General features: G+C 53.4%; 1 protein-coding gene across 5 annotated transcripts in view; it reads left to right on the top strand.

Moving 5' to 3' along the window:
* The window catches only part of DYRK1B (dual specificity tyrosine phosphorylation regulated kinase 1B), a 19,646-nt gene extending 1,504 nt beyond the window's left edge, over positions 1-18,142 (top strand). For 2 of the 5 annotated variants that reach the window (XM_006743402.2, XM_081806879.1), the window contains exons 2-11: positions 677-840; positions 1,837-1,956; positions 2,065-2,253; positions 2,384-2,531; positions 3,397-3,683; positions 4,441-4,587; positions 4,669-4,809; positions 5,108-5,423; positions 5,823-5,929; positions 6,025-18,142. In XM_006743402.2, the coding sequence (XP_006743465.1) occupies positions 778-840; positions 1,837-1,956; positions 2,065-2,253; positions 2,384-2,531; positions 3,397-3,683; positions 4,441-4,587; positions 4,669-4,809; positions 5,108-5,423; positions 5,823-5,929; positions 6,025-6,396 (1,890 nt within the window). In that variant the 5' untranslated portion in view covers positions 677-777 and the 3' untranslated portion in view covers positions 6,397-18,142. The remainder of the gene's footprint in view (positions 1-676; positions 841-1,836; positions 1,957-2,064; positions 2,254-2,383; positions 2,532-3,396; positions 3,684-4,440; positions 4,588-4,668; positions 4,810-5,107; positions 5,424-5,822; positions 5,930-6,024) is intronic. The other 3 variants (XR_014140914.1, XM_081806880.1, XM_081806881.1) reach the window with 3 other exon arrangements.
* The last annotated feature ends 3,588 nt before the right edge of the window (positions 18,143-21,730 follow it).

Genomic DNA, 21,730 nt, shown 5'->3' with positions numbered 1-21,730 from the left:
AGGGACAACTCTGTATAACAAGATAGCCTTGGTGTGGTCCTAGGACCCTGATGTGGTTTTAGGGGCCTGCAGAGGACTCTGCTGTGGGTTTGGAGGGGGCCCAGAGTTCTCTCATGTGGTTTGGGGGGATCCTAGAGTTCTGGATTGAGGGATTTACTGGGAAGGGTAGATCTTGAAGTGCAGGGACCTTGCTGTGATAAGACAGGAGATCCTGACAATCAGGGAAGACTGCAGGAGGGCAGGATCTTGTGTGAGGGGGCGCTGGGGAGGGCCACAAGCAGAAATGGGAAGCAAAGAGTGAACCTTCCTCCCTATACTGTCTGTGGTTTCTATCTTTTTCTTCTGTTCCTCCCCCCGATTATTGGTGTCTTTCTGTCCTTTCCTGTCATGGCCTATACCCCTGCCTGGCTTCCAATCATCCCCTTTCACATGTTCCCCTCTTTGTGCCACCTACTTCATTTATTTGGTAATCATTTGTTGAGGGACTTCGCTGTGCCACCACCACCCCCCTGCCCTACCACTTCGCTCTGTCCCCTTTCTTCATTGCCACCTGTTGTCCTTTTTCTCCTCCCCCTGTGCCTTGCTTTCTCTCTCTGATGTCCACCTCTTTCTGCCTGGCCCTGTCCCACACATCCCCTTGTTCCATGTTGTTCCCCTGCCCCTCGCCTGCTCTCAGGTCTCAGCGGCGGTGGCAGCCGAGGTGCAGGATGCGAGAAGGCGCCCCCCGGCCGGGCTCCCGCTCCAGGCCTCGCTCCCTTGCGGCCCTCTGAGCCCACCATGGCCGTCCCACCAGGCCATGGTCCCTTCTCTGGCTTCCCGGGGCCCCAGGAGCACACGCAGGTATGCGTTCAGCTGACTCCTCACCTTCCTGGGGCAGGGGGAGGCTGGGGATAGAAGGGTCTTGGGAGTGAAAGGTTGCCCAGAGCAGTCTCCCGGGGGCAGGAAGGGCCCATCTGGAGTAGAAGATAATGGAGGAGTTGCTGTTTGGAGAGCCTGGGTTCAAATCCTGACATGGTGGTTAAATGACTCAGGTTCTCCCTGCTTCGGTTTTCTGTTCTGTAAAACGGAACCAAGAATGATATCCACCTTGCAGGGTTGCTGTGAGGTTAAACAAGGTAATGAAATGCATGTAAAATGCTGAGAACAGCGCCTGGCACCTAGGAAACACTCAATAAATGTTCACAAAGGAAGAAAGGTCCAGAGTGAGAGATGGGCGGGTGGGGTGAAAGGGGGTGAAGTTTGAGCCCAAAGGATCTTGGAGCCAGCAGCATCTTAGGGTACAGAGTAAAGATACTCAGGGGTGGAGACTGTCAAGGCTCTGAACTGTAGGGCTTGAAGCAGGATGGAGTAGAAGGTCCAGGGTGCTGGATCCCGAAAGACTGGGCAAAAATGTGCAGAGTTGGGGGTGAGGGATGGGAAGACCCCACGGGTAAAGCATGATGGCAGCCCTCAAGATGGGACATCCAGAATGGATGGTCTCAGGCAAAGGATTGGGAAGGACAGAACCCATGTTTTCTATCTGATCTCTCCCACAGAGGTTCAGAAAGCAGTAAAGGTGTGGGATGAAAGGTCAAGGGTAAACAGTTGACCATTCATTCACTCAGCAAATCTCTGATGACCACCCACTATGTGCCAGGCCGTGCTCCAGGCACTGCAGATACAGCAAGAACAAGATAGTCTCTGCCCTTGGGGAATTTCTATCCTGGTGGGGTTGTCACACAGTAACCAAGTAAATCTGTGTGTGGTAACGATGACTCAGCCACCCAGAGGGTTCTGCCTCTGGTGGTCGGAGGTGAAGGCCTCTCCTCATGCCCACCCCCTGCCCCGACCCCACAGGTATTGCCTGATGTGCGGCTGTTGCCACGGAGGCTGCCCCTGGCCTTCCGGGACGCGACCTCAGCCCCGCTGCGCAAGCTCTCCGTGGACCTCATCAAGACCTACAAGCACATCAATGAGGTGGGCGGGGGCGGGGGAGGGCAGGGGACCCGGCTGGGGGCCAAGGGGTCCTGCCTGCCGGCACAGGTCACTCAGCCGTCCTTACCTTCTGGCTGACTGGCTGAGCAGGTATACTATGCGAAGAAGAAGCGGCGGGCCCAGCAAGCGCCACCTCAGGACTCGAGCACCAAGAAGGAGAAGAAGGTCCTGAACCATGGTTACGACGATGACAACCACGACTACATTGTGCGCAGTGGCGAGCGCTGGCTGGAGCGCTACGAGATTGACTCACTCATCGGCAAAGGCTCCTTTGGCCAGGTGTGGGAGGCCCCTCTCCACCCTGACCCCGGGATCGGGGGGCACGGGCACCCACTCATGTTGACCCACAAAAAAGTGGTGCCCTGCTCCCCCCCTTTCCTCACTTTGTGACATGCCCCCACCCCGGCAGGTGGTGAAAGCCTATGATCATCAGACCCAGGAGCTGGTGGCCATCAAGATCATCAAGAACAAAAAGGCCTTCTTGAACCAGGCCCAGATTGAGCTGCGGCTGCTGGAGCTGATGAACCAGCACGACACAGAGATGAAGTACTACATAGGTGAGGCCAGGGGCAGCGGTACAGCCAGGACAGGATGGGGCCGGTGTCTTCAGGGCAGGGGCTGGTCTGTAATTCCCTGACATCAGTGATTCTCCTTCCGCCTTCGTAACTTTTCCCCTATCCCCATGATGGTGCTGGTCGGAGTTTATTGGGTGCTTGCTAAGGGTCAAGCCCTGATGTAAACACTTTACATGAATCACCTGGTTTCAGTCTGACCACAGCTCTGGGGGGAAGGGGCATCTTGGCCCACAGCTTGGAGAAGGAGACAGAAGCATCAGGTGCTATCACTTGCATGAGGGCACCGCATTTGCACCCGGGGGCTATGATCTCACCAGGCAGTGGGCTCCAGCGCCTGTATTCTCAACGGCTATGTCAGTATTTTTCTTCTTTCCCATACTGATTCCTCTTACAAAAAGCAAGTGGACAGAAAGAGCGTGCTTCTTTAAATACACATCCTTACCCTAAATGGAAAGCGAGTGTCCGCTGCCACAAAAATAAACAGAACTGAGACTAAAAGAATGTTACAAAATTAAATGAGGAAATGTAGAAGGGCATTAAAAGACCCATCGGCACCAAAGGGAAACGTTCTCTTTGGTTTATCAGAAAGTTTGACAGAGACTTGAAGAGAATGAACTTCTCTTAATCAAGGAAATCATTCTCTTGATGTGAGTCAAGTTCTAGACGATATAAAAACACCCTGACTAGCAGCCGCTTCCCGTGGGCACCCCACAGTTTGGCCGGCGCTGCAGAAGCAGAGTCCCCGATCGGCTTCCGGCCGCTTTTATTACTGTGTACCCCAGGCCGCCCCTGGCCCTCTCTGAGCCTCAGCTTCTCCGTCGGCCCCTTTCCATCCCCTTGCCCGCAGTGCACCTGAAGCGGCACTTCATGTTCCGGAACCACCTGTGCCTGGTGTTCGAGCTGCTTTCCTACAACCTGTACGACCTCCTGCGCAACACGCACTTCCGCGGCGTCTCGCTGAACCTGACGCGGAAGCTGGCGCAGCAGCTCTGCACGGCGCTGCTCTTCCTGGCCACGCCCGAGCTCAGCATCATTCACTGCGACCTCAAGCCCGAGAACATCCTGCTCTGCAACCCCAAGCGCAGCGCCATCAAGATCGTGGACTTCGGCAGCTCCTGCCAGCTTGGCCAGCGGGTGCGGCGCGGCGTGGCGCGGCCCGGCCCGGGGGCGGGGCTCGAGGTGTGGGTGGGGCGGGGGCGGGGCCAGCTAGTGGCTGGCGCCGGAGGGGCGGGGCGGGGCGGGGCTGGGGTTGTAGGGTGCAGCCCGAGGTGGCCGGTCCCCGAAGGGTAGTATTGGGATGGGGCATTGGCGGCACAGAGTTGTAAGGCCGGTGGATGGGGGAGGTAAAGGAGAGGGCCGCAGGGTATAGTACCCAGTAGGAAAGAAAGAGAGAAGCCTGAGGAGGCAGGGCCAGTTTTGAGGCTGTCAGAAGTGGGCAGGGTGGAGTCAGGTTGGCTTTGAGCCAGGAGCGGCACTTGGCTAAGTTTTGCTTACGCTGTGCTCTTTAAACTGAGGAGGGAGTGGGGGGCCGGGTGCTTTAGTTTTGCAGCTTCGTGTGAGCAGGCATTTGAGATGGCTTGAGAAGGATCTGGATTGGGTGGGTGGGAAGGGTCCGGGCTCACCGCCTGCCAGCCCCTGATGACCAAGAGCGGTCCAGAGTCAGGCTTCGGGATGGAGATCAGGATCAGACTAGGCCAGCAAGACTTCTGAGGCTGATGAATGAAATGATGGTAGTGGCTCCTGGAAAGTGGGTGCTGATAACCTCAAGGTTTGGAACTCCCATGCTCCATTTTCGTGGCAGGAAGCTTGTCTTGGCTTTGGGTATGTCAGCGGCACCACGCTGGGAGCCTGGGACCTCTGACTGTTGCCCTCTCCCCCGCTCCGTCCCCAGATCTATCAGTACATCCAGAGCCGCTTCTACCGGTCGCCTGAGGTGCTCCTGGGCACACCCTACGACCTGGCCATTGACATGTGGTCCCTGGGCTGCATCCTGGTGGAGATGCACACCGGAGAGCCCCTCTTCAGTGGCTCCAATGAGGTGTGCTCCCAGGGAGGGGGTGTGCTGGAGGGGGCGGAGGCCTGGCTGGCCCACTGACCCTGACTGCCCACCTGCTCACAGGTGGACCAGATGAACCGGATTGTGGAGGTGCTGGGCATCCCACCAGCCCCCATGCTGGACCAGGCACCCAAGGCTCGCAAGTACTTTGAACGGCTGCCTGGGGGTGGCTGGACCCTACGAAGGACAAAGGAACTCAGGAAGGTGCGGCCCCTGCCCCACGCCGCTCCTCCCACCCTGGTGGCCCCTCACTCTCTCACGCTTGGGGCTTCCTTTCTCCCTGCTTCCTCTCCCTTGTGTCTTTCCCTTCCTTCCTCTCCCCCTTGTCTGTCCTTTCCTTTGTCCTGGCCCACCCCATCTCTCCTACCCGCCCCACAACTCTTCTTAGCTTCTCTCCTTCACTTTCTCTCTTGTGCCTCTTGTTTCCCCGTGTGTGTCTCCCTGCCCCTCCTGCCCACTGACGGCCACTCTCTTGCCCCCCCTCCCACCCCCTCCCTGCCAGGATTACCAGGGCCCCGGGACACGGCGGCTGCAGGAGGTGCTGGGCGTGCAGACGGGCGGGCCCGGGGGCCGGCGGGCGGGGGAGCCGGGCCACAGCCCCGCCGACTACCTCCGCTTCCAGGACCTGGTGCTGCGCATGCTGGAGTATGAGCCCGCCGCCCGCATCAGCCCACTGGGGGCTCTGCAGCACGGCTTCTTCCGCCGCACGGCTGATGAGGCCACCAACACGGGCCCGGCAGGCAGCAGTGCCTCCACCTCGCCCGCACCCCTTGACACCTGTCCCTCCTCCAGCACCGCCAGCTCCATCTCCAGCTCTGGTGGGTGCCCAGTGCCAGGGGGGGGTCGAACGGGGTGTGGGGGGCAGCTCCGCTTCGGCCTGACCTGGGGGACCTTGCCCCACTGGGCCTTCACCTAGAGCTGTGAAGCTGTGCCATCCTGAACTCCAGAGTGGGTGGGGCAAAGAGAGCTCTGACTGGCCGTGACCTGATCTCTGAAACCGAGCTTGGGCTAACACTTCTAAAACTGCTTCTGACTCTGATACCCAAAACTGAGCTCTGACCTGTAATCTCAAAATTGGGCCCCATGCTTCAAATAGGCTCTGGTCCCAAGGCCCAGGCCTGGGCCTGGGTCACGAACCAGACTCAGCCACCCAGAAACCCAGCCACCACCTCTTCTCACTTAAGGCTTCTCCTCATTTCCTCCCCTGGCACTTCCAGGAGGCTCCAGCGGCTCCTCCAGTGACAACCGGACCTACCGATACAGCAACCGTTATTGTGGGGGCCCTGGGCCCCCCATCACTGACTGTGAGATGAACAGCCCCCAGGTACTGGGGCCTTGGGGCCTTGGGCGGTGGGTAGTGGGGTATCTGGGACTTCAGGACCTGGGTCTCCATCACCCACTGTTCCTTTGCTCCTTTAGGTCCCACCCTCCCAGCCGCTGCGCCCCTGGGCAGGGGGTGATGTGCCCCACAAGACACATCAGGCCCCTGCCTCTGCCTCGTCACTGCCAGGGGCCGGGGCCCAGTTACCCCCCCAACCCCGATGCCTTGGCCGTCCCCCATCACCAACCTCACCACCACCCCCAGAGCTGATGGATGTGAGCCTGGCGGGCGGCCCTCCGGACTGCTCCCCACCTCACCCAGCGCCTGCCCCCCAGCACCCGGCTGCCTCAGCCCTCCGGACTCGGATGACAGGAGGTCGTCCACCCCTCCCGCCCCCTGATAACCCTGCCACTCTGGGGCCTCGCTTGGGCCTCCGTGGTGTACCCCAGAGCACGGCAGCCAGCTCATGACCCAGCCCCCTCCCTGGGGCCCCTCCTGAAGCCATACCCCCCATCTGGGGGCCCTGGGCTCCCATCCTCATCTCTCCCCTTGACTGGAATTGCTGCTACCCAGCTGGGGTGGGTGAGGCCTGCACTGATTGGGGCCTGGGGCAGGGGGTCAAGGAGAGGGGTCTAGGCGCACCCTCCCCGTAAGGACTGGACCCTTGGCCCCCTCTCCCCCCCTTGTTTTCTATTTATTGTACCAAAGACAGTGGTGGTCCGGTGTCGGGGGGGGGGAGACCCCCTTCACCGTCGGGCCCTAGGAGGGGGTGGGGGCAGGTAGGGGGAGATGGCCTTGCTCCTCCTTGCTGTACCCCCCAGTAAAGAGCTTTCTCACATGCCTGCCTGAGCGTTTGCAGGGCCTCGGCTCCTCTCACCTGGCCCTCAGAGGCGTGGTGGGGAACGGTGTTTGGGGAGGGGGTACCAGAAGAGCTTTGTCATGTGGGATGCGTCCCTGGGGAAGTTATGGCTATTGGCGCAGACGTGGGGCTGCAGGAGGTCTGGGGCTATGGAATCCTAGACAGAGATCCTGGATAGGATCCTAGCCCACATTTGTCTTTTCCATGGTAAACCGAGACCCTGAAAGAGTAAAGGCCCAGCTCTGGCCTGTCTCTGGAAAACATCAGGATCTGCCCTAATAAGCCAGGGCTTCCACAGAGTCTGCACGGGAGTGGCTCCTTATGCCAGGCAGGCATCTAGTAGGTGCTGAATGTATGTAGCAGGCCTTATTGGTGCCATCTGGGAGATGGCAGGCAGGCAGGCAGTGGGTACAGAATTTACCCCCCATGTCTGGTCTCACCCTGTGGAGCCATGACGGAGCAAAGCATTTTGAGATTCTCGGGCAGAAAGATATTCCCGGGGTTCCAGGTAAGTGGGTCTGTTTCCATAGCAATTTGGAGACTTTGTCTCCCAACTGGCCAAACAAGAACCTCCTGATTCAAAGGTACCTGACCGTCTCCCGCCACTGGGGCGCGGCGCTTCCTGGGAAGTGGAGTTCTACTCTCAGTCCCTTTTCCCATATTTCGTCAGGGGACTACAAAGACCAGGGTCCTTTTCGCTCACGAGTTAGGGACGGGCTCCCGGGCAGCCAGTAGGCAGGCAGAGATGGACGGGGGCCCGGATGCTGGAGGCGGGCTGTGGAGGAGGAGAAGGCCGTGATTGGGTGGCGTCGGCAAGGCTGTGCGCCGGTGTTGAGTTCTCTCAGGCGTGTGGTAGGTGGGCCACCGTGCTGCTCCCCGAGACCGTGCAGTTAGGTGTCTGTGGTCACAGAGCAAGAGGTAAGCTCTGAGGCCCGAATTGGCCCCATCGCGCGAAGCATCACGAGCCGCGGTGTCTGGCTCAGCTCGCAAGAAGCCCCGGTCGGTAGGAGAGCCAGGCGAGGACGCCGTTTCACGGACCTGCGGATGTTCGGGAAGCGGGGGCAGAGTGGAACGTGGAGGGAACCCAGGCGAGGCACGGGTAGGGAAACATTCCGGGAGAAGCAGGAGCTGTCGGAGTTGAGACCTGGAGACGGGATGTTTGCGGTGGTTTGCGTACAGGCAGCGATGAGAGACAGCCTGATGTGTGAATGTGAACTGCGAGAGATGTGGTGTTGGAGATCTAATTGAAACTTCTGTATGAATTCGGTCGTGGAAGATTTTGTTGGACATTTAGGGAGCTTGGACTTTGTCCTAAGGGCATTGAGGAGCCACGAGAGGATTTCAAGAAGGCAAGGGGCATGGCCCAATTTGCTGCCATCCAGGAAGAGATTGATGGGAAAGAGACTAGGGCCTGGGAGCCCAGGGTGGTGTTTGTGGCACGATCCTGGGCAAGAAGTGCTGGGAATTGAACCAGGGCAGGAGTCTCGGTTGGGACAGAAGAAAGGGTGTGGGTAGGAGAGACGTTCAGAAGGCTGAGTTGACAGGGTGTATGGCTTACAAAGCTGTGTGGAAAGGGAAGGCAGAGAGGGGCAGGGAAAAAGATATCTCCAGCAGGTAGAACAGCACCTGGCATATTGTAGATACTTAATTAAAAAAATTTTTTTTGAATGAACAGTCCTAGCAGCCAGATGCTATTATGATCTCTTTTTTGTAAAGGAGGATACTGAGGGCAGATAAGTTCAATAACTTACCGAAGATCACATAGCTAGCAAGTGGAAGGCCCAGGATTGTGTGTGTGTGTGTGTTTGAGAGAGAGGGAGAGAACCATTAACTTAGCAACGTGCAAGATGAGCTTCGAGAAGTCAGCAGGGTCCAAATCATGTTGGTCCCTTAAGGAATTTAGGATAAGCATGGAAATGTATGTCCCACATTTTTGTTTCCAGCCCAGAACCTCTCCCTGACCTGCTGACTGACTGCCCACATGATATATCTTCTCTCAAAATACGTGTAGTCATCCAGACATCTGTCTTGACCAAATTGAACTCCAGTCTTTTCCCCAAAACCTGTTCTTCCCACATTTTCAGTAAGTGCTGCCTCCTTCATGGTCTTATATTCATGTCTAGTCCATCGGCAAAGTATATTCAGAACCTGACCATTTCTTCCCACCTCCACTCCTGTCACCCTGTTCCTGTCCACTCTTATGGCCTGCCTACACTATCACGCCAGCCTCCTCAGTGGTCTTTGTACTCCCCACAGTGTTCTCATACGCAGCCAGGGGGACACTGAATACCTGTATCAGGTCACATTTCTCTCCTGCCCATTACTGTCCTGTGGCTCTGTCTCACAGTAATCATCAGTGTTCTTTCCGTGGCCTTTGCAAGGCCCATGATCCCTGCAAGGCCCTGCATGATCCGTCTGTGTTACACCTCTGCCTGCTCCTTTCACCCTGCTCCAGCCACACTTGCCCCAGGGCCTTTGCACTTACTCTCTTTACCTGGAACACACTTGTCCAGATGGTAAAGGCTCACCTTCATCTCCTTTAGGTCTTTACTCAGATACCATCTTCTCCTTGAGAACTTCCCTGGCCGCCATTCTAGAATTATATCACTAACATTTGTTTATTAACTTCTCTTTAACTGTTCCTTAGCATTAATCACATCACTCTTTAACTCACTGTATAGGTTATTTATCGTGTTCATTGTCTGTCTCTCCTCTGCACCCACAGCAGACCATAAACTTCATGAGGACAGGGGCTTTTGTCTACTTCATGCTTTATCTTTAGCATCTAGAAGCACTCCTGGCACATAGGGCTCAATAACTGTTTACTGAATGTATGGGTCAATGGGTGCTTTCAGGACATAGATCCTGATCCAACATCCTAGGGACTCTGCCGATCCCTTTTCCACAGAACTTTGGAGGACTGCCTTAAATTTTTCTGAGGTCTCAGGCATTCAGCAAGTATTTCATCTTGCCTCTGCCCCATGCTCAGCATCGGGAACATAGCAGAGAACAGAACAGTTTCCCTGTCCCCAGAGGGTTCACAGTCTCTAGGGGTGGGAGCTCAAATCCTCAGCTAATCACAGAGATATGAAATTACAAAGAAAGGTAGACAGTGCCATAAGAGCACTTGGCCAGAAATCTAATCTGGACCCTAGGAAGTGGGGTTGAAGTGATGAAGCTATAGGCATTAAGGCGCCCCATTAAGAGGTAAGAGTGGGGGGCCACCTGGGTGGCTCAGTCAGTTAAGGGTCCGACTCTTGGTCCAGCTCAGGTCATGGTCTCAGGGTCCTGAGATCGAGCCCCACGTTGGGCTCTGTGCTCAGCACGGAGTCTGCTTGTCCCTCTCCCTCTGCTCCCTCCCCACACACACTCTCTCTCTCTCTCTCTCATAAATAAATAAAATCTTTTAAAAAATAAAGAGGTGAGAGAGAGAGAGTGTGTGTGTGTGTGTGTGTGTGTGTGTGTGTGTGTGTGTTGGTTGGAACCTAGAGGCTGAGGGGGAGCAAGAGGCCGGGTCATGTAGCCCCTGTAAGGAGTTTGGATTCTTACCCCGTGTGTAGTGGGAAGTCACAGAAGGACTTTAAGCAGTGAAAGGAGGCTCGGTCAGTTTTGTATGTCAGATGATCCCTCTGGCTGTCGTGTGGGGGAACTGACGATAGGGGGTTAAGTATTGAAGTAGGGAGACCAGTGACAAGGCTGCTGTCCTGCGATTTAAAAAGCTGCCACTACAGAAGGCCACACATTCTTTGCTGTTTCTCCCATCAGGAGGTGGAGTGTCTTCCCCATCTTTAATCTAGACTGGGCTGTAATTTGTTTTGACCCGTGGAGTGCCGTGGAAGTGATGCTGTGCTGGTTGGGGGCCTTAAGAGGCCGGCAGCTTCTGCTTTCCCTGTCTTGGGACCCTGGGCTGCTGTACAAAGAAGTCTGGCTACTTTGCTGGAAAGAGATGTGGACACAGATGTGGACAGAGAGAGGCCCAGCCAGCCCCCAGCGGCTCCACTGTGTTAGCTGAGGGGCCAGACATGAGTGATGCCATCTTGGACATTCTCGCCCAGCTCCCGGCTGACACCCCATAGAATAGAGATTCACCTTGCCCTCTCCGCTTTGCTCAAAGTACAGAATCACGAGCGAATAAATGGTTGTTGCGATTTTAAGCCACTGTGATTTGGGATGATGTGTTACTCAGCAGCAGCTCCCTGAAACAAGCTCTCTCAGATCCTCACCATTTTATGTATGGGCTCATTTAAGTCCCACAGTCGCCCCATGTGGGAATATAGTTATTCCCGTCACACAGAGGAAACGAGGAGGGCACGGAGAAGTTAACAGAGTCCCAGCAAGCTGCCCGGCACGGAGTAAGTACCGAGCGTGTGACAGCTATTATTCCTCAGCGTGAAAATGCCCGTAATCGGTAAGGAAGGGACAGTGAGATGAACGCGAGCGTCATTAACCCACTCCCTCGTGCTGTGATTTTAGACGAATGATTTTAGACACCTCTCCAAGGCTCCGTGTCATCGTTGTAGAATGGAGATTCTAACATTTGTCTCAGGCTCTGCCAGAGCAGGCACCTAACATGTGCACGGATGATAATTACTGTGAAGCGCACAGCCAGGGTTCTCGTAGACAGCGACCTGAGGACCACAGGGGTGAAGCCGATTTCTTGGAAGTTCTAGTGGAGAGACAGACAGGTCCTTGGGGATACGGTTGAAGTGCTGGGTCAGGCCTCACCCGGAGAGAGCAGAGGGAGTTACTTCTGGACTTTCTCATTAAGTAGACCAGTAAGTCTCTCTGTCATTTACACCAAGTTGCACTGGGCTTTCTATTGCTTGGAACCAACATCCTAACTGATCATAGGGTTTTATTCATTTATTTGTTGATTCATCAGATATTGAACACTTACTGCATTCCAAGCACTGTTTCAGGTGCTGGGATTAGAATAGTAAACAAGAGCCTCGAAAGCCCCGTCCTTGGAACTTCCGTTCTTGTGGGGCAGGTTAAGGAAATCGGTGTTGATAAGAGCTAGGGAGGTTGGTAGCCGGAGGGATTGAGGAGAGGAGGGGTAGAGAGTGACAAGCTATCTGATGAAACGTTAATGGAGGAGAGACCTCCCCAGAAGGGAGGAAGCCAGCTGTGCGTATGTTTTGCTAAGAAGGACATTCCAAGTAAAACAAAAGAGCAAGTTCAGGGGCTCCGAGGCATGTGCGGTGTTGGAGGAGCAGGAAGGAGTGAACCGGACCAGAGTGGGCTGAACCAGTGGGTGGGAAGGGGACGGGGGCCCAGGGCATGCGGGCTTGATGGGCAGACTTGAATTCGATTCACAGTGAGGGGGGCAGGCAGGCAGAGGATTTGGGGCTCAAGAGCAATGTGATCTAACATCTTCAGAGGATTCGTCTGGCTGCCATGTGGGCACCAGGATGGAAGCAGGGCTCCGCCGTGGAGGCTACTGCACTAGTCCCGCTGAGAGACTGTGGTCGCTTGGCTAGAAGTGGGGTTGAATTTAAGATACAATTTGAAGAAAGAGTGGGCAGGATTGGGGGTACAGGTGTGGGCTGAGGAAGAGGAGTCAACAACTCTAAGGTTTTTAGCCTGTGCAGAGGGAGAAGAGGGTGCCAGGAACGGTGTGGGGGAGACCCAGAGAGGCTGTGGGTCTGTTCAGCGTCCCCATGGATCCACTGAGCACGTGGGATATACGAGTCTAGCATTCAGGGGCCAGGTCTGGGCTAGAGATACAGACGTGGGGGAGTCCCTGCCATCTTCATGGCATCGAGGCCCAGAATGAGGTTACTAAGGGAGAGTGGAGGTGGAGATGGGATCTGGGAGCGGGGTTGGTTCACAGGCAGTTGCTGCAGGAGTCTGGGTGAGAGACCACAGTGGCCTGAATCAGGGCAGAGGTGGGACTGAGCAGTGCGCTGGAGACATTTTGAAGACAGAGCCCACGGTAGATTGGTCACGGGTGACGATGGAAAGGAATGGACTGGGGCCTCGTGAGAGCGGCATAGAGTCAGAACATGGGGCAGGGACTCTGCTGTCCTCCTTCCCCTGGGCCCTGTGGTCCCTGCAGCCCCTCTGTCCCCATTCCATATTCCGCAGATGAGAAGTGGATTGGGGTCCAGCGTCCATCCCTGCTCAGCCTGCTGTAGCGGGAGCGTTCCCACAGTGAGGGCTGTGTGCCGGGAGGAGCCGGGGCCTGGGCGGTCCCCTGCAGTTTTCACAGTTACAAAGCGTTTCTGACAGCTGGTGTGTGGAGGGCAGGCGTGTGGGCAGAGGGAATGATTTGGCCTGTTTGGTAGATGGGGGCACAGACCATCTGTCTAGCCTCAGATGCGCCCTGCCTTGGGTGAGTGCGGCAGGGGAGACCAGGAAGGGGGGATCTGTCAGGCGTGGGTCTCAGAAGGGCCAGGGTCTGGCTGGGAGGAGTGATGGGGATCCAGTGCAGCCTCGGCCACCGTCAGCGTTCCCAGAGCAGTCAGGGAGACACTCATCACCCCTCCTGGAGAGAGACACGGGGGCGGCAGGAGCCCAGAGGAAGCACATGACCCAGTCTGAGGTATCGGGAAGGACTTCCCGGAGCAGAGAACGCATGAGGTGAGATCTGACGAGCCAGATGAAGGGAGCTAGGGACTCCGCCGGGGCGACTTAGCACCAAGTCAGCAGAAAAAGATACTTTAAAATTGTTTTATTTGATAATTTTGGATTTACAGAAAAATTGCAGAGATAGTACAGAGACTTCCCATATGCCCTACACCCAGCTCCCCTTCATGTTAACATCTTACAGAACAGCAGCCGTACATTTGTCAAAACTAAGAGGCGAACGTTGGTTAGCGCTGTATTAACAAAACTCTGGACTTTATTCGTATCCCACCCATTTTCCCACTAACGTTCTTTTTCTGTTCCAGGATCCAATCCAGGATACCCTGTCGCATTTGTCCGTCGTGTTTCCTTGGTCTCCTCCAGTCTGTGACAGTTTCTCAGACTCTCCTGGTCTTTCATGACCTTGGCAGTTCTGAGGAGTACTGGTCAGGTATTTTGTAGCGTGTCCCTCAGTCTGGGTTTGTCTACCGTTGGTTCTCCCAGTTAGACTGGGATCATAGGCTCTGGGAAAGATCCCGCTCAGACACGGGGGAGCTCATTTCTTGAAGGTGGCATCCACCAGGGTTCTGCCCTTTCCTTACTGTGTGTGTCAGGAGCAAGTCAGGGATCCAGCCCACACTCAAAGGGAGGAGAATTCAATTTTGGTTCCTGGAGGGAAAAACGTCAAAGACTTTGTCTTCGGATATGAAAACCACTTTGAGGCTGTGCAAATGTCCTGTCTCTCCTCAAACTTCCTCCCCCTGATTTTGGCATCCATCAGTGGATCTTGCCTGGGACGATTATTACTGTGCTGGGTTTTTTGTTTGTTTGTTTGTTTTAATTGGCTCTACACCCAACATGGGGCTTGAACTCCCGACCCCAAGATCAAGAGTCGCTTGCTCTACCCACTGAGCCAGCCAGGCGCCCCTACTGTGGTGTTCTAGTGATGCCTTTCTCTTTCCCTCAGTTCTTCTGCGTATTTTTATGTGGAATTCTTCTACCTACGCCATTTATTTTATTTGTACAGTCATTAATTTATATCAGTACGGACTCATGGATATATATCGTATTCTTTCCATATAACCCAATATTATCATAATTAATGTTTTCACTCAAGTTGTTACAGGTTTGGCCGTAGAGGCCCTGTCAGGTTGGCTCCTGTGTTCTTGACTCCTTTTTTTCCCCTCAAGCACCTCCTTACTCCCTGGCACCGTTAAAAGCCCCAGCCCTAGAGTCGGCTGTTTCCCCGGGGAGCCCTGGTTCATTTTACTGGAGAATGGTAGCGGAAACCAAGTCTGCGCCCTGCACGTGCTCATCGCCGGGGTGTCCCTGCTTCTAGTCCCTCTCAGCTCACAGAGCTCAGAAATATGTCTGTGTACACACCGGTGTGGACACACACGTCTGCATTTCTGAGTGTGTGTGTGTGTGTGTGTAGATAGGTGTCTGTGGCCATGCTGACGAGTCCACCCTGCCATCTCTGACTCCGATCTAGCCCCGGAGGGTTCGCTCCTGCCTCCCCACCTTGCTTTCTTTGTAACTCCTTTATCTGACAACAAGAACCTGGCTCACTGGGCACCTTCTAGTGCTCATCTTATTGGCCGTCTTGGCCATTCCTGCCTTCTCGAAGGACACTCTCCCTCAGTTTCTGTGGCGCTGCTGTCCCCTGATTTTTCTCCTCTGTCTTGTTGCTTTGCAAGAGGTTCCTCTGATTTCACCAGTCCCTTACATGTTGGGGGCTCTTCTCTCCTCCCACCCCCTGGGCCATCTTACCTGCTCTTATGGTCTGTTTCCTGTCTCTGTGCTGGTGACACCCACTCCCTGTCCTTAGCCCTGACCTCTGCTGTGAGACCCACACCTGGGCATCCTGAGGGTTCATGAAGCCCCACCTTCAGCCCTGAGTGACCCCTGGGCCCCTAACACTCTCCGAGTCCCAAATTCTAAACCTGCTCCTCCTCCAAGGGTGGCCCCTCCATACCCCAAGTTTCCAGAAAGAGCCCTGGGCCTCATCCTTGATGCTTCCCTCCCCAGCGCCCCTTCCCCCCAGCCCAACCCATCAACCTCCATGGCTTGTCCACTGGGCTATCTGGATGTCTCTCCTACTTGCCCTCTTCTCCCCTTTCATGGCCCTGCCTTGGTCCCACCCCACCTCTCCCACCATGTCTCTGCCCGGTCTCCTCCCTGGCCGCCTATCTCTCACGTTAACCCACCTCCATTTGGCAGTTAGAGGGAGGTTGTGGAACATAAATCTGACCTTGTCTTCCTGTTTGAAGCCTTTCCATGTTTCTCCAGTGTCCTAAGGACAAGGTTCTAACTGATCCTGAGGGCCTGGTGTGATCTGGCCCCTGACCCTCAGCCCAGCCTGTCTCCCCAGCTGCCTAAGCTCCAGACACACTCAACTTCTGTTTCCTTGAGTGTGACTGGCACGTCACCCGGGTCTCTGCGGACCCTTCCGCAGCCCCAGCCCCCTTCAGTCCAGCCAGTCCTGCCCAACCCACACTCCACCCACTTTCTCCCCACTCAGATTATTTTGAAAGGATTCCAGACATCATCATCTGTAAGGCTGATGAGTAAAATGTAACCAGTGGTTATTTCTGAGGGTTAGAAGGGGGCAGCGGCCTTTACTTTTAAGAAATGTTTGCAGTGACTGTGTTTTTATTGAACACTACATAACACCAATAGTTCTTGTGGGAGAAAAAGTTAACAAGAGAAAAAAAAAAATCCCCTTGTGTTTGAGTTTTAAGAGGAAAAAAACTTCCAGGAGTCATTTTATTACTTTAAACATCCTGCAGCGGCAGGACCAGAACGGGTCTGTTTCTCTGTCCACGCTAAGAGTCATCAGGCCGGAATGAACTTGTGAGGGGTGCTTGTAAGCTTTCGTTTGAATCACATCCACCGAGGGGATTTTCTGCTATTGATTTTCACAGTGACTGTAAACACAGCTTATGTAATGTATCTAACTGGTGTGGCCCACGCATCTGGAACCGCCGGCCTCTGTAATAGGGTTTCCTACGTGGGAAGGAAGCTACTGCAGTATATCAGCGTGGGGAGAATTCTCGTCTTTCCTGGTACTTGATACCAGTGACTGTTGGGACAGTGAGCTCCGTGTAAAGGAACCAGGAATGCATGCGCTTGGAGACATCCTGTGGTTTTGAATCTGGCCGGCACGCACTATGTAATAGCCACGGTATAATAATCCACATTTTATATAATAACCATGGCCCGCGTTTACACGGGCGCGGTCCTCAGCCCTTTACGCGCACAGCCCTGAGCTGTTGTCACCCCCGGGTTTCAGTGGGGCATTTAGAGTTTACGTCGGTTGCTTCGGGTTCCCTAGCTGGTATGTGGCAGCACCAGGATTTGAACCCCAGAGTCTGGCCGCTCACGCGTTGTCCGCCTTCCACCACCTTCCTCCCGGATGCCGGCCGTTCTTAAAGGAGGCGCCCACGCTTCTGATAATGCACTTTCTTCTTTTCCGAGGAAGGGCTTAAATTACTTCCTTCTCCATCCGATAAAATCTTTTTCAACAGCCCCAATTATCTGGAAAGAGCAACGCTTAAGTTTTTTTGCTTTCAGGGAAAATGTCAAACAAACACAAGAGCAGAGAGAAAAGTCTAATGAATGCTGGTGTCCCCGTCTCCCGGCTTCAGCCCTTGTGGCCACTCTGGCTCTGTCCACATCCTGTACATTTGCTCCCCTGCTCCATTACTTTAGAGCAAATCCAGGTATGTTTTATTAAAAGACCTTTTTTAAAGAAAAGATCGCCTGCAGTCCCTGGCCCTAAGTCCTCCCCCTGCCGGCGAATTGACCACCTTCCTGATTCTCTGTTCCCTTTCCCCCCCGTTTTCCAAACGCAGACAGATCTGTGCGCGGGGTGGTACTATCACTGGGCTCTGTCCCTGGCTTGACTCCTGTAACCCTGTCCCCCAGGCCTTTCTCCTCATCGCTCTGAAACCTGAAAACGATCCCTCTTAGTGACTGCGGACAGGCTGGGGTGGCTTGGCTGGCCCGCCCTCTGCAGTGGGACATTTAATCTGCTCGTGGTGTTTTGCCATGATAATGGCCTCTTCCCTTATTTGGATTATATTCTGGATGCCCCCTCCACTCAAACCAGGTCAGGCCTCCTGAACTTGCACTCTGTAACTTCACTTCAAGCTTGCCACCCTTACCGTAGTCAAAATGAAGCAGGGACTTGGGTACTTCTCAGTTAATGGCCGGGGGGGGGGGGGCCTCCGTGAGAGCAGGAATCAAGTCTGTCTTCATCCGTGCTGTGTCCTCAGCATCACTCAGCACAGGGCCTGGGACTCAGTCAGTGCTCAGTAGTGGTGATGAACGAATGAATGAGTGAGCGATTGCCAAGGTCAGTAGCTGGGCGCTTAATCATTAGGGCGGTAGGAAGCCACAGAAGTGTTTGGGGCAGAACTGGACCCATTGTTCTCAAACTCCTGCGCCTTTAAGTCCCTTGGGATCTTGGTAGAATACAGACTCTGAGTTAGTGGGGCTAGGGATTGGCCTGAGATTCTGCATTTCTAGCAAGTTCCCGAGTGATGCCAGTGCTTTGAATAGCAAGGGTCTTGCTGCACATGTGGCTCTCGAGCACCTGAAATGTGGCTGGTGTGAATTGAGAGACATCGGAAGTGTAAGATACCCACCAGATTTCAAAGACTTAGTACAAAAAAGAGAATTTGTAAAATATCTCATTAATAATTTTTATATCGATTACATGTTAATACGGTAATATTTTGGATAGATCAGGTTAAATAAAATATATTATTAAAATTAATTTCAAATGGTTTTTTTTTTAATGTGGCTACTAAAAAATTTTTAATGACGTCATGACTCATGTTTGGGGTTCGTGTTATATTTTCTGTTGGATGGTGCTGATCTAGAATACTCCAGACTCCCTGTCACCTCTAAGCATTTGTACATGCTTTTTCCTCTTTTTGGAGCACCCCCCCTTTCTCCCAGCCACCTCCTCACAACCGTCTCCGTACGTCTTTCAGGTCTCAATTAAGATGTCTCGTCCTCCAGGAAGCCTTCCTTGACCTCCCCCTCCCCCCATGGGGGTCAGGTGGGCTTCTGGGCTTCTACAAGTCTGGATTCCCCCCATCTCAGCCCTGACCATCTGTGATGTCAGCATCTCCTGTCTGTCTCCCTCTTTAGACAGATACATCCTCGAGGATGGGGACAAAGTCTGTTCTGGCCACCACCTTATCTCCAGAACCTGGCACAGAATTACTACATATTTGTTAACTGAATGAAGAAATGACATGTAAGATGGGGGCCGTGCACATTTTATAAGTCTGGAGCTGCACCGAGGAGCCAGCTGCAGAGGTGCTGTTTTGATGGGCCCTGACAACAGCACAGCATTGTCGCCTCTGTACCCGTCGTGGGTCTCACCGGTCTCTCGGTAGAATTGTTCTGCCTCTGCCCCTGAGCTACTGGGGCTCCTCTCAGTGTGTGTCCCCTGCTGACGGCCCAGTTCTGAATGGGGACTTTCTTGGTGAATACATATCCGCTGTTGTTAGTACGACACAGATTCTGATGAAGACTTTCCCTAGTCTGAGATTTATTTTTCTTTTAATTGCACAGGAACATTGCTCGTAAAAAGTAGTCGTTAAGGAATAGTTTGTTGGGCTTTTCCCTTGAGATTCTACTATGGCTTCAGTAGTTTTGAAATGAATTTGATATGAAGAGATGCCCCTCCTCATCAGTAATCAGGGAAAGACCAGTGAAGGCCACACTGAGGTCATCTTCCTTTTCTCCCAGCCTGCTTGGGCCTCCCCCCGCCATCAGCATGGCCGTGGCCTTGGTCCCCACACCCTCCTCTGCCCCTGCCATCCATCACATCCCTCCTCTTTCATCCCTACCCATCACAGACTCAAAATTACAATCACTATATTCCCTTCCTCTATCATGATCCCATCTGTCTGACCAAAGCCCACCCATAATTATATAAACACCCAGAGGGGAAAAGAGAGAGGGCCACACTGAGGGTCTATTTTATGTCTTCAAACTGGCAAAACTTGGGATGATTGCAGGTAAGGACGGGGATCAGCAGGGCATCTCATGAACTTCGGGTGGGAGAGCAAGTCACTACAGCCCTCTGGAGAATAGTTTGGTATTACTTTGGAAAATTCAGCCAGGGTGAAGATTGGAGTCCCTCATACTCAACATCTCCATTCCTAGGCACTTCCCCAGAAGAAACCTGAGCATGCGCACTAGATGAGGTGTCCAGCAACGTTTGTAGTGATGCTGTTCAACAGCAGAAAATTGGAAACAAACCTGACGTCCACTGAAAGGAGAATGGGTAGGTTGTGGTGCATTCACATAGAGGAGTGTTATACAACAGTGAAAAGGAAGGGCCTACAGATGCGCACACACACACACAAAATAATGTTGAGGGAATAGAGCAAAACTCAGAAAACTCCATATAGGATGGCATTTTTAAAAAAAAGATTTTATTTATTTGAGAGAGAGAGAAGCAGACTCCCTGCTGAGCAGGGAGCCCAGGACCCTGAGATCATGACCTGAGCCGAAGGCAGACGCTTAACTGACTGGCGCCCTAGGATGACGTTTTTATAAATCTCAAAAACAGGCACAAGGAGACATCGTTTAGGCATACAAAAATATGGGATGAGACTATATCTTAAAACAGCAAGGGGCAAGAGAGAACCTTTCGGGATTCATTGAATTACACATGTAAAACGGGTATGTTTTATGGCATGTAAATTATGCCTCCATAAAGTTGAATTAAGAAGAGATGGGCCCCAGGGGCGCCTGGGTGGCTCAGTCGGTTAAGCATCTTACTCTTGGTTTTGGATTATCTTGGGGTCCTGGGATCAAGCCCCATGGCAGGCTCCATGCTCGGCATGGAGTCTGCTTGAGATTCTCTCTCCCTCTCCCTCTGCCCCTCCCACTCATGCTCTCTCTCTCTCTCAAATAAATAAAATCTTAAAAAGAAAAGATGGGCCCGAACAAATTCCTTGTTTCTGCCTCCAGATATTCTGTGTCAGGAGGTGATACTAGGGGCAGGTGCCACTCTCTGAGGACTCCGCCATCAGGATGAGGATAGGGCAGGAAAAAAGGACCTAAGTTGTTGATAAGGTCACTGAGTAACCTCCACCAAGGGACTTTGTTCTTCTTTGCTATATCTCCAGCTCCTAGAACAGTGCCTGGCAATTCGCTGGTATTCAGTCAACATGTTTTGTTTTGTTTTGTTTTTAAAGATTTTATTTATTTATTTGAGAGAGAATGAGAGAGAGCACATGAGAGGGGGGAGGGTCAGAGGGAGAAGCAGACTCCCTGCCGAGCAGGGAGCCCGATGCGGGACTCGATCCAGGGACTCCAGGATCATGGCCTGAGCTGAAGGCAGTCGCCTAACCAACTGAGCCACCCAGGCGCCCAATCAACATGTATTTTTAAGTAACATTTTTATTGAGGTATAACTTCATTAAGTTTTTCTTAAATGTTTGAATTTAACAACCCTGGGACTGCCTACCTGCGGATTTCTTGCTCGGAAATAACGCATTTCCTTCCAATTCAAGCCCTGTTGATTTGTGGGTCCTCTTACCTGCCATCAAATGCATCATAATAGGTGACCTGCCTGGTGAGTGAGTTACCCCTAACATTTGAGGGGAGCCCTGCTATGTGTCACGCCCTGTGTTGAGGGCTTTACCTGCATGATTTCTTTGAATCTTCACAACACCCCTGTGAGGTTGGTTTCGGGTCCTCCATTTAACTGAGTGAGCCCTAAGAGAGACTAGAGATTGTCGTGCTTGGTCTTGCTATCCATCGGATGCCTCCTGGCTGTGGACACACTGCTGTGTCCACCCATCACCTCCAAGGAATTCCAGCATTGCAGTCACATATTTAAGTTCAGGGGAAAGTTTTCTATATTCACCTCACAGGAACCACTGGAGGTATCCCAATGGTTCCAGTTATCTACTGCTTACAAACGACCCCAAATCTTGGGGACTTAAAACAACAACTTCTTACTATGTCTCATGGTTCTATGGGTTGACTGGGCTCCACTGGGCAGTTCGTGCTTAAGGACACTCATACCATTGCAGTTGGATATCAGCTGGGTCTGCAGTCACCTGGAGGCGCTGGATGTCAAGATGGCTCACTCACATGGCTGGCAGCGGACACTGACTGTGGCCATGGGCTGTGGCTCTCCATTGTGTCTTGGTCTCCTCAAAATGGCGGCTGGGTTCCAAGCGGCAGCATTCCAAGAGTGAGCTTTCCAGAAGACCCAATCAGAAGCTGGAAGGCTTCTTATGATCTAGCCTCAAAAGGCCACTTCCTCTGTCTTCTGTTGTTAAATCAGCAAGCACAGCCTGGATTCAAGGAGAGGGCGCTCAGTCATCTCTTGACGGGAG

Source organism: Leptonychotes weddellii, chromosome 16, assembly GCF_054177405.1.
Source record: "Leptonychotes weddellii isolate Sample4059 chromosome 16, ASM5417740v2, whole genome shotgun sequence".
Classification (NCBI taxonomy): domain Eukaryota; kingdom Metazoa; phylum Chordata; class Mammalia; order Carnivora; family Phocidae; genus Leptonychotes; species Leptonychotes weddellii.
The sequence above is the reverse complement of the archived record's forward strand: the minus strand, read 5'-3'. Positions and strand labels throughout refer to the sequence as shown.